The sequence below is a fragment of the Simochromis diagramma genome, unplaced genomic scaffold (genome assembly GCF_900408965.1).
Source record: "Simochromis diagramma unplaced genomic scaffold, fSimDia1.1 OVJJ01000302.1, whole genome shotgun sequence".
NCBI classification, from domain to species: domain Eukaryota; kingdom Metazoa; phylum Chordata; class Actinopteri; order Cichliformes; family Cichlidae; genus Simochromis; species Simochromis diagramma.
Genome location: NW_024386792.1, coordinates 10,164,166 through 10,181,923, shown reverse-complemented (window position 1 = coordinate 10,181,923; position 17,758 = coordinate 10,164,166). Strand labels below are relative to the sequence as shown.

The following is a 17,758-nucleotide window of genomic DNA, read 5'->3' as shown; positions in this document are numbered from 1 at the left end:
TCACGGAGGGCGTGTGTTTGTGAGAGAGAAAAATGGACAGACTCCTGTAGCGTATCCTAACGCTTGTCCAAAGACAATATTGCTCCCTTTGAATCATCATGCAGGATTGTGGGGCTTTAGAGAGGCATACTTCTTGCTTCTCCACCCACTTTTTGGTTTTTGCTGTATAAGGCTTGTTATGTTTTGAGTTATTGTTTTTATTATATTTTAGTGATGATGGGAAACACCTTTAGAAATTCTTTGGGGGAAAAAAAACAAAAGCCCACAGCAAACTGCTAGAGGATGGACTGAAAATCAGACACACACACACACTGAGTGGCATTGTTCCCTGGTGATTTAAATTCCCTGAATAAATGATTCACATGCATTATTTTGCCATCTTATCATGACTCAGTTTACTACCATGTTGCTCTGTCCTTTAATGATCAGATCGCTTTTAACATTACTGTAAATTCACTGGCCTGCATTCAAAACCCCACTGTCACACACTCCCAAGGTCTTCAGTTTGAGAGTTTTGGCTAATATTGTGGATGAACATGAATGATTTGGAGGAGTGCAAACACATATGGGTGTAATATATTACCTTGGCTGAATGTTTTAGTTCTGGGAAGAGGACTGTTTTTGCCCTGTAAACACACAATGTAGTGAAGCTTGCCTAGTTCCACCGTTTCATGTTGCGTAGATTGGAGCAATGAGAGTCAGGTCTATCAATACTTATGACACAGAGCCACTTCGGGAGGTAGGGGGCAGATAAAAACATGTCTTACCTGTGTTGCTGAATGGAGTGACAACATTTCAGACCTGAAAAACCTTTTTTTCCCCCACAGACTGTCCTTCGATTGACCCTGCAGCTGTTCACAACATGGGTGTGAAATTGCCAGGATCAAAACTTTCCCAACTTCTCTGAGAGCCCCCTTCTTTGTGATTGTGTATGCGCTCATGTTTATGTGTGGACTCTAAAAAGATATATGAGACACATATGTGTGGATAAAGTGCAGTGATGCAATGTCTGTTGTACACGGCCAATCGGGCCACTGTTTAAAGAGGTTGAGTGAGAACGAAAATCTGTTATTCTGCAAAGCTTTACATCTCTCCTATTGAGTGTTTAGCACGAGCCCTCTGACTGGAGACAGTGAGGCAAAGTGCAGCACAACCTTTATGATAGCATGCACCTACATACACATGTTGTACATCTAAACACGGACATACATGCCCCTCTTTTTCTTTACTTCAACCCTCTCTGGCAACCATCCAGGTCTAAGACGCCAGTCCCCTGCAGTGAACACCCAGCAGCCATGGACTAATGACACAGGCATTCTGGGAACCTCCAAGAATCTGTCAGAGGATACTAGATGTACAAGACAGAAGCTGTTAGGACCACAATTTCTGTTTTTGGTTGTGACACCTTTATAGCTGCTACAGGATCTCTCATTATACACTCGCTGGAGGTGGTACAGCAGTATGGAGCTAAATATGTATGAAGGTAAATATCTTGCAAAATGTAAGAGCTTGTAGAATCTTACATTTTACAAGCTCTTACATTTTGCAACATGTTTACCTTCACACAGCAGCTCCTTAACGCAGAGATCTGCTTGAATGACAGCACACAGCAGCATATATCCCAAAACAAATGCAGGACGTGGATGCACAACCTGCATATTACACACATCTGCTAACATGATGTTTGTTATTGTTTTTAAAAGTTTCCATGCGATTACACCAGGATTTTGTTCATGACATTTAGTTGCCTGACTGTTATGATTATGTACTGATGCTTATATGTGAAACTTTGCTGGCTGGACATGGCCTTGGCAGTCCCGGGCTGTCTGTTAAAACCATTTGCCGTAACAAAATTTGCTCTCAACAGCATTATAACCATTTTTTTTATAAAATTCTTTGAGTTGTATCTTATAAAAGGACCCAGAGGGGGGAACACCCTGTGCCTTGCAGTACGTTACAATACATTCAAAATATGTTTAAATCTGCAGTGAAACTATGAGCTCATGCAGATTTTAGACTAGCTGAGATCTGTTAAAAAAAACACGGCTATTGCTTTCCAGACAATCAACCGTATGTAACTATTTAAAATATGTTTTCGTCGGTGTGTAAGTGATTGTGTATGTGTGTGTGTGTATGCTGACCACAATGACCACAAAGTACAAATGACACAAAGACAAAATGGTGACGTTTGAGATTTCGTTCTTTTAAAACCTCATACTGGTCTCCATTTTCCTCTGTTTTCCACTTTCCACCGCTGCTCTCTCCGCTCTCTTTTCTTCTTTTCACTCTCCCGTCTCCTCACACTCACTTTCTCCTCTGTTTGCTTCCAGCTGTGGTTGTTTGATGTGCCTCTGTCCCATCCCGTCCAGCTGCCACACAGACCAAATGAGTGGTTCTGTCATCCTGCTGACACCTGGACATCCCCTAACCACAGATTACTTCCCTAACAACCGACTCATTTCCTAACAACCAGGAGACATACAGGATGGTCACTGATTAATCACTGAATCGCTCTGTAGCTTTGTGGTTGTCCCTTTACAATTAAAATAATCAGGGAAAATAATCAGGGGGAAAATACCTTTATACATCATCTGCAGTGAAAGTGCTTGCATTAGACAGAAGAAGGGGTTCTGCTAAAATGCATTTATAGTTCACCTCTCCCCTGTTCCTAATTACAGACTTCAGACAGGCACAGCTGAAGACACCTCTTCTGACACCTTAAATACATCTCTTCGGTCAGCCACTGCAATCACATACCTATAGGGTCAAAACAGAACACTTTCCACATTACAAAAAACACATAAGGCTTTCCTACCTGCAGGTCGTAATATACCTGTATATGAAAGCATGATTACCAGTATCATCATTCGTCCACAGTATATTGGTTTGAGTGTAAATACTTATACATAAAATATAAATATTTACTATTTGAGGTAATGGGAAAACTCAGGAGGTTTCTTTTTCCATATGGGAATAATAGATGAACAAATCTGGCAGCATAGTGATGCAGTAGTTAAAACGTTGGCCTTGCAGCAATTAGTCTTTGGGTCTGAATCTGTTTGTTGGCTGGGGCTGGGAAATGGTGGACCCTGTGTCTTACCCAGTGTAGGCTTGTATACGGTTGACCAATGGGAATAGGTTGCTTAGTATGATAGTTTATATTATACTACATTATGTGGACAGCCAGGTGTCACTTTTACCAGAATCCACTGGCAAATGAAGGCAAACTGGCAGAAGCCATACGCTGGACAGTGTTCTGGTCCTGACATTTATGTGGGCTCTACTTAAACATTGTGGTAGACCCTTCCATTGTTGCAGAAGCCTTCCACACTATTGTCTGCCTCTCTGGAAAAAAAAAAAACTACTTTAGGAATGGTTTGAGCAACCTAGCAAATTCAAGTTGTTGACTTGTCCTCAATTCCCTAAAATCCAGTCTGAGTACCATCCGTGGAGACACTATCTTGCAGTTTTTTAACTAACATCTTGTTCCTGACAACACAGGATGCTTTCAGAGGACTTGCGGAGTGCATGCCTCAATAGGTCAGGCCTGTTTTGGCAGCAAAAGCGGGACCTACACAGTAGTAGGAAAAAGAGATTTCAGTGTTACAGGGATGAGTGTATGCATACCAAAACAAATAAATGATTTCTGACTGGCTGGGAGGTGTGTATTAACTTGTGGCTTGTTGGACTACTGAACCGTGTAAAGCCCAACAAAAATGCATTAACCCACATTGTACATATCTGACCAGACTAGTGCCATTAGTCCTTCCTATATGTACTCCAATATTTAACCATATTTAACCAGTATTTGTAGTTTTTGTATGCATTTAGAATATATTACTTTAACTGTGCTACTTTAGCTGTATTTAGCTATATGTCAAACTACTAATCTGGGTTTTAGGGGCAAATATGTTTGTTTTGTACCTTCTTATATCCTATTTGGAAGTTAAAATAGAAATGCATACGCATTTAGCAAATAGATCATACATACACATAAATAATAAAGCACAGGTTTCCAAGCAGAACATGTATTGTAACAAGATGATCAATGATATTCATTTAACCCGTCAGGAGTTTTAATGTTGTCTCTGACTGGTAAAGTGAACCAAATATAACACCAAATATAAATACCATGTTCGATTTTTTTTTTAACCCCTGACTCGTTTGTATAAAAAAACAACTTGGTAATTAACGTAATTCTGATTGTGAACCAGCCTGCAGAATGAAAACAAAGTTGCACCAACTGTGCTTTTTGTTTTACAGCTGCAGTACTCTTTTTCACCACAGGGGGAAGCACGAAGCGCAAACCGGAAGCAGGAAATGTAGTCACGTCAACGTGCGAAATTCAAACTTCTGTAACAAAACATCGGTCTGCCGGACTCGGGCTTTACCGTGTGGTTAACTGACGCTGCCGTCTTCCTCTGTTTTCGTTCAGGTAAATGCAGAATATCGAGTACTGTTTTGGTTCAGTTAAGGTTTATTGTAGTTACTTTTACCAACTGCAAGCGGTATTAATGATTTATGTTGGCTACAGTTATACAGTAATTGACGTTAAGCTAGCTGAACGGTCACAAACTGATAACCAGTGAGTGCCAAACGTAGTTTTTTCGTGTCTGTTGCCAATTTTAAGCATTTTCCTCTCCAGGAAAGTTTACCATCTTGCGCCGGAGCAGGGAAGATGCCAATAGAAAGGACGGAGCATCGCGGAGCGGACGAGCTCCAAAGATATTATGAGGTTTATGAGACTATCGGCTCAGGTAATGCAAGGGTTAATTAATGCATTTAAGAAAACAATTACTATCTGTATAGTATCCTCTCTGAACCCTGTGTGTGTTTTTTCTTTCTTTCTGTTTTTTCCCCAGGAGGTTTCGCTAAAGTCAAGCTGGGTCGACACATCTTGACAGGAGAGAAGGTTGCCATTAAAATCATGAATAAAAAGGATCTTGGGGTAAGAAATGAAACCGGCAATAGAAAAATAGGGTCAAACACAAAAATATAGCTCAGAGTATAAAATGTCAGAAACAATTATCGCAAGCTTGTTACATTCAAAAGTGAGGCAGCCTAGTTGTATGTTGGTGCCATTAGTCTATACTTGTAAGAGTTCAGTTCAGTCTTTATTTAGATCTGATAGTGAAACAGAGTGACAAGCAGTAAACAAAATAAAAGATTAAATATTTACAAATATGTACCAGTTAAACTGCTATTAAAACTGCTATGAACTACAGAGGGAATCATTCCTGCCTGTAAAACTCCTCCATCTAATGCACAGTACACACTGCCATAGTTACACCCTTTTCCACATCCTCTACAAAAATAATTTTAGAGTAAAATGTCAATCATATGTAATTTTTGTAATGTTCTGGAGATTGCGCTATTTGTATATATTGGAGCTCTTGGCTTTATTTTGTAACTTTGATAATATATTGGATATTTAATTTAGTTCAGTATGTTACTCTTCTTGTTGTCTTTGAGCAACACTAACCACATAATGTCCTTAGCATTAATAAAGTATTCTGATTATCTTAAATTCAGAGTTTACACTAATGCAATTTCAGCCACTAGAACACAGATCAGAAAGTTATTGGCTGCCTTTGTTGTCCATTTATCAGCAATAACAGCTGTTCAGCCAATAAAATTTGTTTCATGTTTGTCTGACAACAAACTGGTGATTTCCAATCGCACCAAGCAGTAAAATAAATTTGTGTTTCTATCAGAATTAAATTTGTTATTAAATTTTGTTCCTAAATGTCTGTAACTGTTAACTCAGTTTCACTGGTCTTTTGGTTTAGGTGCATGCAGGTCAATTAGTCATGACACATCATTTATAAAAATCAACAACTGACATTTGGCACTTTTCAATAACTATGTGCTGGAACTGCAATTCAAATCTTTTTGGCCGACTAATGATGGCGGCCTTCAACTGTTATGTTTGCTCAAGCCTTCATTTGTTTACAATAAGAGTAAGATGACCTCGCCCTGAGTTGAGCCTTTAATCTGGGGAGAAAAAGTCACGCCCTGGCATTTGTCCTGTTACCTTCCAAGTAATGCTGAAGCTTTTCTAACACCCCATTTTCCTCTGCAAACTGGACCTTGTCTAGAACAAGAGGTTTCAGAAAACATTAGTATGGGAGTGGTTCTTCTGAAATAACTCAGTATTTCGCTTCAGCACAAGCTCTTGCTCGTCTTCAAATAGGCAGAACAAACAAAGAATAATGTTTTTTTTAAAAAGAAAGTGTACAGTGCAGTAAACAGTATTTGTATGTATAAATAATTTACAAGAAACCCCTGTGTTCCACCTAGGATGACCTACCCCGTGTGAAGGTGGAGATCGAAGCCATGAAGAACCTGAGTCACCAACATATCTGTCGACTGTATCAGGTCATAGAGACCTCCACCCAGATATTTATGGTGTTGGAGGTAAGGGCATAAGCAATGTGTTATGTGAGAGTGAATATAAGCTTAAGATCAATTTCTGGGGTTCTCCTCTCCCCCAGAATTTAATTTGAATAATAATAATAATAATGGTAAATAAAACTATGTTATCATTATCACTTATTTTAAGTGATATTGACTTTTATGCTTATCAAATGACCTAAAATAACATGAAAAGCCACAAATTTCTTTTCGGTAAGGCAACACAGTTTTTTTTTTTTTGATGCAACTATATGTGGGCTAGTTGAGATAATTATCCCCAAAACCTGCTTTGAACCAGAAAAATCCTGAATTCTTTTTTCTTCTTTCCCTCAATCTTTCATTTTACTTTCAGTACTGCCCTGGTGGGGAGCTCTTTGACTACATCATAGCTAAGGACCGCCTGTCTGAGGAGGAAACCCGGGTCTTTTTTAGGCAAATTGTGTCAGCAATGGCCTATGTCCACAGCCAAGGATACGCACACAGAGACCTAAAACCGGTAAAAAACAAACAAACAAAAACAACTGCCAAAAAGTGTCATAGATCAGTTGTGGCTGTAATATGAATCTCAAAGTTTTTCTCTTTGAACTCTAGGAAAACTTATTGATTGATGGAGACCACAACTTGAAGCTTATAGACTTTGGCTTGTGTGCCAAACCTAAGGTATATTACCAAATTCCTTTTCCCTCTTTGTGTGTATTATAAATATTTAGCATCAGGGCGAGGGAAAAACGTTCTTAAGGCATTTGCTGTTTACCAAGGTACTCCTCAGTCTATTGTACAAACTAGTTCCATGCATAACACACTACACTGGTGCACGACGTGAGACAAAGCAGCACTTATGTAAAATTTGATTACCAGGCATATCTTTTTTCCCATCATATTGAACACAGAAAAACCACCCAGGGTCCTAAATATCTTTCTGAAAGGTTGTTTGTGAGTTTGGATTTTTTTTATTTATTTTTTTTAGCTACTTTGGAAAATGTAGTAGTTAGTTATGGATAAGGCTTTAGTGTATCCTGATACTTATGGATGTTGCAATGAGGAAAAAAATCTCAGACAAACATCCATTTTATTTTTCAGAAGCATGGGGAGTAAAATAATCATAAAAGGAACACTGTTGTGTAGCACATCATAACTAAAACTTAGACATGTGTATGCATGCTGTACTCGATGCTGTGTATAATCATGACCTAAATATCATGTGGTTGCCTCTTGTAGGGAGGGTTGGGCTATGAGCTGATGACCTGCTGTGGGAGCCCTGCTTACGCTGCTCCTGAACTTATCCAGGGAAAAGCGTATATTGGATCAGAGGTATGACATGTTCTTTGGTAAATACAACTTTTAGAAACGCTGGGGTTTTAATTCAAAAATTTCTGAAGTCGCAGTATTTGCATTTGGCTTTCACCGAGATTTATGAATACCTGCCTGTTCCACGGTTCGGGTTTTTCATGGTGTCGTGATCACATTCGCTGGCGTGCAATTCAGTGCAACTGAGCTGTGAAATGTTATCTGTAACGCATGAAGCTGAAATGCCGCTGTGTGGTGTGTAACCCCCTCCTCCCAGGCTGATGTATGGAGTATGGGAGTACTGCTGTTCGCTCTGCTCTGTGGACACCTGCCCTTTGATGATGACAACTGCATGATCCTCTACAGGAAGATTACAGTAAGAGCACTCTTATTTTTAAAACCTTTCCCTTAAGTTCCGGGTGCTGCTCCTCAATTTTTGTGGGCATTCAAGGAAACTCACAGCAAGCTGTTGTCTTATCATCATCATTATTATTATTATTATTATTTTTTAATCTGTTTCTTGATGTCGTCTTTATTTTCAGAGGGGTACATATGATAACCCAAAGTGGCTCTCTCCAGGTAGTATCCTCCTCCTCAACCAAATGTTACAGGTCAGTCAGTTTATTTGCTCTTGTCTTTGTATACCTGTCAGCCTCTCAACCTGTGATATGTATCATTTGTTTACTGTTCTCTAGAAAACTTGATTCTTTTTAAATAAAACTGAGGTGCAAATCTTCTTTTTTTTGGTTGAATTACAGTAAGATGCAATTATGCATTTGCCACATAAATTTATTATAACAGAACACCTCTTACTCTCAGTAAACCTAAAAGCATTTTCCAAGATTTGAAGGAAAATCTGTTTCTGCTACAGATTGTGGACTATGTAGTTTTGTGCAGGTTGAGTTGTAGTTTCTGCATGTGTCCTGCAGGTGGACCCAAAGCGGCGTCTGACTGTCAGACAGCTGCTGGACCATCCCTGGGTGATGAAAGACTACAACAGCCCTGTGGAGTGGTACAGCAGGCAGCCGGTATGGACAGACACACGAAAAAAAACTACATAAGAAAACTCATAATTGCAAATGGTAGCGTTTGCTGTGACATCGCTTTTACAGCCTTTTTCAGGTTTTTCCCCCTTCTTTTAGATTGTCCAGTCAGCATACAAGTCATTGTTCTGTGACATTACCATAGTCCTTAACATCACTTTCTTTTTTCATCGGGATTAGTGTATGAAACAAGAACAGTCTGCAAATGCACATCTCCACCAAGGCTGAAAATTCCACACTGTACATGATGTGGAACCAGATTAGTTTGTGATATATTCTTGAGATTTTGTCCAAGTTTTCTTATTTTTATGTGATATGCATGTGTGAAGATAGGACTGTGATATGGATCTGTGAGGAAATGACCAGTTTTGCCCTCTGCTGCAATCCTGAAGAATCCTTCAAAACAAAAGTCTCGGATCCAGATGAACTCCAAAAGTTAATTGGTACTAAATTAGGCCAAGCCTGAACCTCTGTGAACACATTTTTGATGCAAAACCTTCTTCAGCTGTTTTGAATAATCCTTCAAACAAACAAACTGAATCAATGAAAAACCTCCTTGGTGATGACAATAAAATTTGTCTGTTTGGGGCTTTGTGTGTTCACAGTTTTATCTTTGTTTTGTCTTTTGTAGCTTGGCTACATGGATGAAGACTGTATCACTGAGATGGCAGTAAACATGAAGCGATCAAGACAGAGCACCACAGCGCTGGTGAAGGAGGTGTGTGTCTGTATATGCATATTTCAGCATCATTATGTTGTATTTATCATATTATACTATAACTTGTACTTAATTTCTGTTAGACATCTACTTAAATACATCTTAAATTATCTCCCACAGTGGCGATATGACCACATCACAGCCACCTACCTGCTGCTGCTGTCTAAGAAGCAGAGGGGAAAGCCTGTCCGCCTGCGCCCTGAGCCAGCTGTCTGTGAGGACTCCTGCTCGCCTCTGCATCAGGGACTACAGGTCAGATTTAGGACCAGAGCTTCTATGATGCACTGCTCTTTTAAAGCTGCTTACAGCTGATACTGATACATTGTGCTGTTATGGATTTTATTTTATTTTTTTATTCTATCTCTGTTAGACCAGAAAAGCTCTGCACTTCAGTGAGGATGAAGACGCTTTGATTGTGGATTCCTTGGACATTTGCTCAGACTACATCGATGATTGCCCCTGGGTTTCAGTTCCACAGCACACACCCCAGAGGGTCAGAGGTCAGCCAGATGGAATCATAAAAAAAGACACGGTATGTGGAAGTTGCTATAAGTATAGATTTCTCTTTTCTTTCATGTGTCTAAATGAGTAGACTGAAGAAAAAGGTAAACTCGGATTGAAAGCCTTCTCTTTAGACACGCTGTCCAACCACGTCAGAAGCTGGATGCGTTTAGTCGTTCCAAGTGGCCACGCTTTAAGGCAGAGTGACAAACCAGCCATTGTGGGGAAGGGGAGGCAGATGTTTAAATGTTTAAAAATGGAAAGGACACCCACTTTTCTCGCCAGGGTGGTAAACATAGGTGGTTATTTGGAATACTTTTCTAATTAATCCAAAGCAGAGAGCGACCAATCCCTGATTTCTCTCTTACTGCCGTATGTCAGAAAGTACAGTCTGAACGGGAAGTTACAGATACTGAATGAATAAGAAATTCTCCAGCTGATACCTGAAAGAAGCAGGGGGATGAGGTTTTGGGTGCTTTCTGGCTATCTGAAATGCAGTTCAGATAAATCCTAAATGCAGCTTTTTTTCCTGAGACACCACATTTGTCTTTTGGTATTTTTAAAGAGGCTGGTATCGCCATCGGTGGAAAAAGGACACCCTTCAAGCCCGACCCCAGAGAGGGCGCGAAAAGCGACACCTCGCTACCATAGAGAGAGGAACCGAGAACAGGCCAGCGAGAACAAGGAGAATAATGATGTCCAAGACAGAGACGTTGACATTTTTGCCTTGCCTCCACCTCGAACGCCTGTATCCAGTAAGAAGAATGCACGCCTCAATAAGAATGTGTTGACCACACCCAATCAAAATGCTAATATCAACAGCCCCAAACCCAGTGTGGCCACACCTAAAGGTAAGAATCATTTCTTAATAGATTCTTGGTCACTCAACCAAAGACAGAAAATTGAGTACAGACAGTACAGAGCTCTGGGCATCGTACAGTTTATTTGTACTGTAATTGTTGTTCTCAACAAGGGTTTGAAGTGCAGTGCCTATTAGATCAGATTCGCATTAACCAGCTGCCCCTCTCCTCCACTCACCCCCTGCCCCCCCTTCATTTATCCGTCCCTCGCTTGGTCTTATACAGCTCTCATAATCACAAGTGCCAGAACCACATGCCAAACATTTGCAAGTAAATTGTATTCTGGTAATAAACTCATTTATTGGGTCTGTTTTTATCCCAAAGCCACTCATATTTCTGTGATTTAGCTGTCATTTTGCCACTGAAAATGGACATACACACACGCTTATCACTGTCAACTCAAAGGTGAGGTTATTATCAAGAAGCAGCTAATTCTGTTCACTTATCTGTGAATGAAGGACACTAATATGAACGGAGAATCATTAAAGTCTTAATTATTTGTCATAGCGACTTGTCTGCTCACATGTCCAGCCTCATTAGATGCCTCTATAAATTCAGCCACCAGCTCGCTGCAGCTGACCTAGTTGATGTTGAATCCTCGGAATACGGCTCAGACCCGCTCTCTTTACAGCCTCCTGCTCTGCAAACTACAGCAAAGTGCAAACGTGCTACCTGTGATTTACTTGTCCTCATATCTCTCTCTCTCTCTCTCTCTCACTCACTCACTCACTCACTCACTCACTCACTCACTCACACACACACACACACACACACACACACACACACACACACACAGAGAGAGAGAGGTCTATGCGTGTCTGTCCCTAGGTGTGTGCTGTGACAGGTGTAGCTGTCTCTTTCCTTTGCTCACTGTCCCACGTGGGCTGTAGTGACATGTGTTCTCTTACCACTAAAGCCTAGCTCTCTTGTGTGTGCGTGTGTGTCAAAATCGTTATTCCTTTGTGTTCACAACTCCAGTGTCAAAGCCAGCCAGTTCGATGCATAAGAGCACAGGGCTGTTACCTAAGCGTTTTCAAATTTATTCTCACTCCAAACACTTCTCCCTGTTGAGTGACCTTGGGGTTGGTAAAAAACAAACCTTTATCCATGTTGTGTTAGCGGTATGCTTTATTTTTTGTGTTGTCTTTGATCAGCTCTTGATTTAAACTAGAGTTCCTGAGTGACAGTGAGTGAAACATTCAAACCCCAAGCTGACTATACTTCTCAGGAGCTTCACGGTTATATCCCTAACACTACGATCTGACCAAAACAGTCATAGCCAAAAATTTATTATAAGAGGGGTTTATTTGACACTGAATTTCACATGAGTTATCAATTTTCAGTTTGATTTTTCCTTATTGGTTAATGAAATACTCACATATTTATAGTTAAATTATTTTGCTATAAAATTCTGCTGCTTGTTAAATTGGATTAAACCTGGATTCCTTCTCAGGGCCATCACAGGGTGGTGACAACGTCTGTGTAAAATCTATGGTGAAACAATCCTAGTGCTCACTTGATGCATGACTTCAGCAGGCACTGAAGACAGTCCTGATGAGTTTATGGCCTAAATCGATAATCGATAAGGCATACTGAATAAAACATGAACTGTGGTCTTTATTGTGCTTAGTGACACAAATAAAAGCAAGTATTCTTTAGGCTAGCCAACCAAATGAGCATTCAGTGTTTCTTGCTTTCTCAGTCAGATCCACCAATATGTATAGAAGTTCTGTGTTTGCAAGGTAGTAAGTTTTCAACTTTCTTAATGCACTTTTTTCTGGTAGGTGGAGACGGCTCATCCAAAGAGCACAAGAAGAGAGCAGCAGAGAACAAGGATCCTGCAAATGTAGAAATCATAGCCTTCAGCCCAGAGCGGAGGTGAGTAAAGGTTCCCTAAATGGTGCTTTCCCTTCAACAGAATTTATTCTTTACTTTTAGTCATAAGAATGGGTCATAAATGTGTTCTTGAGTCCTTGAAACCAGTAACATGTAAGCCGATGGGAAGGGCAGTTCAGGATTCCTGAGCTAAAGTGAGGCTTTTTTTTTTTTTCTTTCCTCTGTGCTCTTAAGGTCCAGGTCACTGGACTTGGCTGTCACAGGAGACAGTGGGAAGAAGAAACGAGGGGGAAAGATGTTTGGTTCCCTGGAGAGAGGTCTGGATAAGGTGATAACCATGCTCACGCCAAACAAGCGACGAGCTCTGCGGGATGGTCCACGTAAGATTAAGGTAATAGAAAGCCGAAAACCCCCAAAGCAGATCCATCATCAGTAAAATAAAAATTCAAAGACAATAAATTTACAGCAAAATGATAGAAATTCTGATCAGTGGCTCGGCTGTGTTTTCCACCAGGCACAGTACAACGTGACTCTGACCAGTCAGACCAATCCAGACCAGGTGCTTAACCAGATCCTCTCCATCCTGCCGGAGAAAAACATCGACTTCACACAGAAAGGGTAAGAATTCCCGTTACCTCCCTGTCTTCTGACTGGTTTGCTCACTCTTGGACCAAATGTTAATGTTTCCACATTGTTCCCATTGCCTTTCCTCCAGGTATACTCTGAAATGTCAAACCTGGGGTGACTTCGGGAAGGTGACGATGGCGTTTGAACTGGAGGTGTGCTTGCTGCAAAGGCCCGAAGTTGTCGGGGTCCGCCGCCAGAGGCTGAAGGGAGACGCTTGGGTATACAAGCATCTGGTGGAGGACATTCTCTCCACATCCAGTATTTGAAGGGGGAAAAAAAGCACTTTCTTACCAGTATCTACTAGTCCTAAGTGAATTCGCACTGGCTTTCTTTGCTGAAGAAATACCACTGACTAACCAATGAGTGATGCAGATACATGGACAATGATCAGTCCTTCATTGTTGTTTGGAATATTGTCCGTAGGCTAGTCCGGAATTCCCAAAACACATGTTACATTAAATTTATGAGCATCACGTCTCAGGATCCTGTCTGTACAGTGCGTCTTGTTTTATGTAGAACAATTTTTAATTTCCATTTTCATAATGAGTAAGCTTTATGTAATTGATGTAAAGTGAGTTGAGGTGTGTGTCTGAAATGAAACGGGACTTCTTACACTATACCTTCCAGCTTCTTATTAACATATTTATGTCTTCTTGTTGTTGTTCTCCCCTGTAGATGCAAATTTTTTATGAATAGGATGAAGTGTAAAGAATGACTAATTCTCTGTACACATGTTTACAGCTTTCATCATGTTTTTATGTGGTTATATTAAATGTCCTTTTTTCTGTCTTGGTTTCTGTGCCACATGGTGTCTGTATGTTTTTTCTGAAAATGCAAAAGCAGCAAAAATAAATGATTTTCGCATTCATGAAGACAGATGATTGAGATGAATTCAGCTACTTTCTTAACTTCAAATGTTGTTTATTCATTCAGCAGTTGATGGAGCAGTGGTGTGTTTTACACTCTTGTCATCAGCCTTCTGTTCGTCCTCTAGGCTTCACTTCACTTTGGTAGAAAGATTGATGGTGATAGTTTATCTTAGCGAGTTTTTCTAAACATCTACCGTAAATGAAATGAGCAGTGAAAGGTGTCAGATGTCTGTAACGTTTCTCACCTCAGATACTTTTGAGTTTAAGACTACTGGCGAACAGACTTGTGGTTTTAACCGACATTTACTACAAGCTGCAAAAACAAAACAAAATAGTCTCCAGTATTTTTTAAGTATTAGTAATCATTGTATAGTACACAGATAAAACATGGTGTATAAACATACTCCCCACCCCTCACATCATAATATCACAACATAATAAAAAAAACTTGAACTGGTGTATCATGATTTTTATCATTTTTATGGCAGGAATGCCTGTGAGAGCATGATTGTTAGTACTAAGTGAAAGGCTGAAGTCGTGATGAACATTACCTGCAATTTTGAACAGACCTAATAAATAAACAAACCCTGGTGAAAGACATTAAATGGTAACATTAAGACTATTAGTGCGCTTCGGCCCTTTGAGTAAACCTCCCTCTCCCCCTACTCTGACAGAATGCCACTTAATCATGACAACATTACAGCTGATCAGCATTTATTTGTAGCAGGTTCTCCTTGGTGTCTCAGTGGGGAGGAGAAGGGTAATGGTGGGGTGAGATGATAATAACAGGAGGGGTTTAACCTTAATGGAGTGCGAGGGTAGGGGGTGGGACGATCATTTAAAGACAGGGGTGAAGGTTGGAGTTGGAGAGCGTCACATCATACTATGACATTCCAGTGACGGTAAATACCTCCTGCTGGCCTCAAGTCATTTTTTTAAGTGTTTTGGCACAAAAGCATGAATTTGATGTTTCATATAATTCAGTTGAGTTTTATAGTTGCCTCAGTGTGTTTTATATTGGAAGGTAAAGACTGCAACAATACAGAGAAAACCCCAACAATCAGATGACCCCCTATGTGCAGTTACTTGGTGACAGTGGGAAGGAAAAACTCCCTTTTAACAGGAAGAAACCACAACCAGGCTCAGGGAGGGGCAGCGATCTGCTGTGACTGGTTGAAGGTGGGAAACAGGACAAAAGATGCACAGAACATGCAGAAAAAAAGAGTCTCTAGGTGATCTTTCAGCTGTGAAAGTATTCTTGATATCACCCCTCCCTTCAAAAAGGTGGCGCTGACATCCCTAAAGTCAGTGTGGAGTGGTTCAGGCCATGCTTCTTTTCTTTTTTGTTGGAAAACTGGCACAACAAGGGGGAATGTTGCATAACTTCCACAAGAGGATTACTTAAGTAAAGCTGAAAACTTTGCTGAATAAAGGTCTGTGTGACAGAAGGAAGCAGGAGTGAGCTGATACACAGTGGGAGCAGTGTTGGGTGAGAAATTAAACTCTTGCTGTTGTTTTTAAGCCATGCAGACACTGTCCTAGATTCATGTGCGAGTGCTCGTGAAGGCTAGTGTAGGCATTAAACCTTAGTGAAGGCTTAATGTTGCTGTTGAATTGTTTTGTTTGTTGATTTCAGGATTGTAAGTGTGAAGCTGTGTAGGAGAAATGAGGCTATTGCTGGCTGTCAGTCTCATTCTCCTCTTCCTATGTAAGTAGATGTCTCTTAAAGAATGCAACCATCACTGATGAGGTTTAAAAGCTTTGTTTGATTCAGTTGTGTTTTGCTCTTATCCAAGTAAAGTTGTGTCTGTATGTTGCTAACTTTTCAGGGCTTCACAAGACTCAGACATCTAGTGTCACCTTGCACATGAATGCTCGTGAGGTAGGTTGACAAAAATAAATAATGCTATAAAGAAATATATAGTGTGTGTATTTAACGCCCACCTTTTGTATCTTTTAGGCAGTATCGATGAGTGAGGCAGCAGTATCTCTCCTCTTATCGCCTCTGTCTCTGTACTCCTGGATGACCTCCATGTTGCTCAGGTTCCTTCTGTCCGTCCCAGCTCTCGTCTTCAGCTCGTTGTATCACTCCTTGCTGCTGATCCTGGCTGGGCCTTGGTGTGTTGCCACTGTCTGCTTCTCTCTGCTGGTGACCGGTCTCCATGTTTCTCTCTACCTACTTCACCTCGGGCTGGTGGCTGGGGCGGTAGCCATTTTGGCTGTCAGGCAACACAAGATGGCTGACGGTGACACCCCCAGTGAGAAAGTATTAAGCCTACAGAAGAGCGTAGAAGGGCAGCAAACCAAAAGCAGGCTAATAATTGGTAAAAGAGCTGCCCAGCAAGGCTGAGTTGTGTAAAATGATGATGTGTGAATAAAAATCCACCTTAGTTAATTGCTTTTACCTTTTGTTTATTTAATGAAAGTAAACTTTTAGTTGATTTTTACATAGATTCTGTGTTTCTGTCTTTTACTGGGTTTGGGACAACCTTACAAGGAAGCAAAAAGAAAAGGGGAGGGAGGAGGGCACTAGTGAGTCCTCGTGCCCTAAATGAGGGTGAAAATATATCTGCTCGTTGCTACTTTAACAAAGGGCCTGCAGTTGTCCACTTATCGGTCTCTCTCATTTTCTCTCGTCGTCTTTAAACGTGGCCCCCAATTATCTGCGGATTGTTGTGCTGTTTGCTTCCCATCTGCAGATGTTATCATTAGACGTGTCTGTCAAATGGAGATGAGAAGATAAGAGAAGAACCAAAAATGTTCTGCATTCGTAACATTTATGCAGCGGAGTCCAGCGGTGCAGGACATGCAAACCACATTCCTGAAAAACACTAATAAAGCGAGTTAACAGGGAGAGAAACTGCATGTGGTGGAGGCGTTGAGCCAAGGCGGCAAATGCTTGCCCAACCAAGTAAACAGCGTATGCAGACAAACTGTGGCTCCCTGATCACAGTGAAGCATTAAAACTGCACAGAAATAACAATCTTATCAAAATGATCAACACTGCAGCCGAAGGGTTTAGCCGTTTAAAAAGTAACCGGTGAACTTTCTGTGCTGTTGTCTGTACAAGCGTGCGAGAAAGAGACAGAGAGAGACAGAAGGGAAATGAGGCTGGATCATAGAGATTTATTACATGGCCGTGGCATCCTAATTAGCATAAAGACTGGACTGGCCCACTCAAGCAGAGAATTAAAAACCTTAATTGTGCTGTCAGCCTTCCTCTCTCTTTCTCACTGTTGACTCTACTTCATTCCGCTCGCATTCGTCTCCTCCCGCTTTCCTTGCCCTCTCCTCTCTGCTTATGAAGTAGCGAGCGTCCGTGCCGTTTAATTGTTGGTGATAAATGGGAAGCAGGATGTTTGTAATTGTCTCAGAGATTCGTGTGTGTGCGTGTGTGTAGGGGGAAGGACGACAGAGATCGTCGAGAGGAAGAGGACGAGGAGAGTTATCCTGTTTTGTAAGAAGAGAGTGGGGAAGCCATTTATCAAATGTTTGTTTGAAGGAGGAAAATTAGCTTGGCAGACGCAGGCGAGGAACTGCTAGTTGGATTTGATCCCAGGCCAAGCTGATGCTTTTTCCTATTTGTTTAAATCTCCAACATAA

At 40.8% G+C, this 17,758-nt stretch overlaps 1 protein-coding gene across 1 annotated transcript; it reads left to right on the top strand.

Moving 5' to 3' along the window:
- Positions 1–4,306: 4,306 nt before the first annotated feature.
- Positions 4,307–14,074, top strand: melk (maternal embryonic leucine zipper kinase). The gene is made up of 18 exons (XM_040024350.1): positions 4,307–4,435; positions 4,646–4,757; positions 4,863–4,948; positions 6,301–6,417; positions 6,767–6,910; positions 7,006–7,074; positions 7,633–7,725; positions 7,979–8,077; positions 8,244–8,312; positions 8,631–8,729; positions 9,376–9,462; positions 9,583–9,714; positions 9,833–9,994; positions 10,529–10,814; positions 12,608–12,701; positions 12,894–13,050; positions 13,174–13,277; positions 13,375–14,074. The coding sequence occupies exons 2-18, from the start codon at positions 4,679–4,681 to the stop codon at positions 13,550–13,552; spliced, it is 2,055 nt and encodes a 684-aa protein (XP_039880284.1). The 5' UTR covers positions 4,307–4,435; positions 4,646–4,678; the 3' UTR covers positions 13,553–14,074.
- Positions 14,075–17,758: the final 3,684 nt, after the last annotated feature.

Coding starts and splice junctions, on each gene's coding strand:
- melk (XM_040024350.1), top strand. CDS start 4,679: ATGCCAATAGAAAGGACGGAGCATCGCGGAGCGGACGAGCTCCAAAGA. Junction 6,418..6,766: donor AGATATTTATGGTGTTGGAG/GTAAGGGCATAA, acceptor TTTTACTTTCAG/TACTGCCCTGGTGGGGAGCT. Junction 9,995..10,528: donor GAATCATAAAAAAAGACACG/GTATGTGGAAGT, acceptor GTATTTTTAAAG/AGGCTGGTATCGCCATCGGT.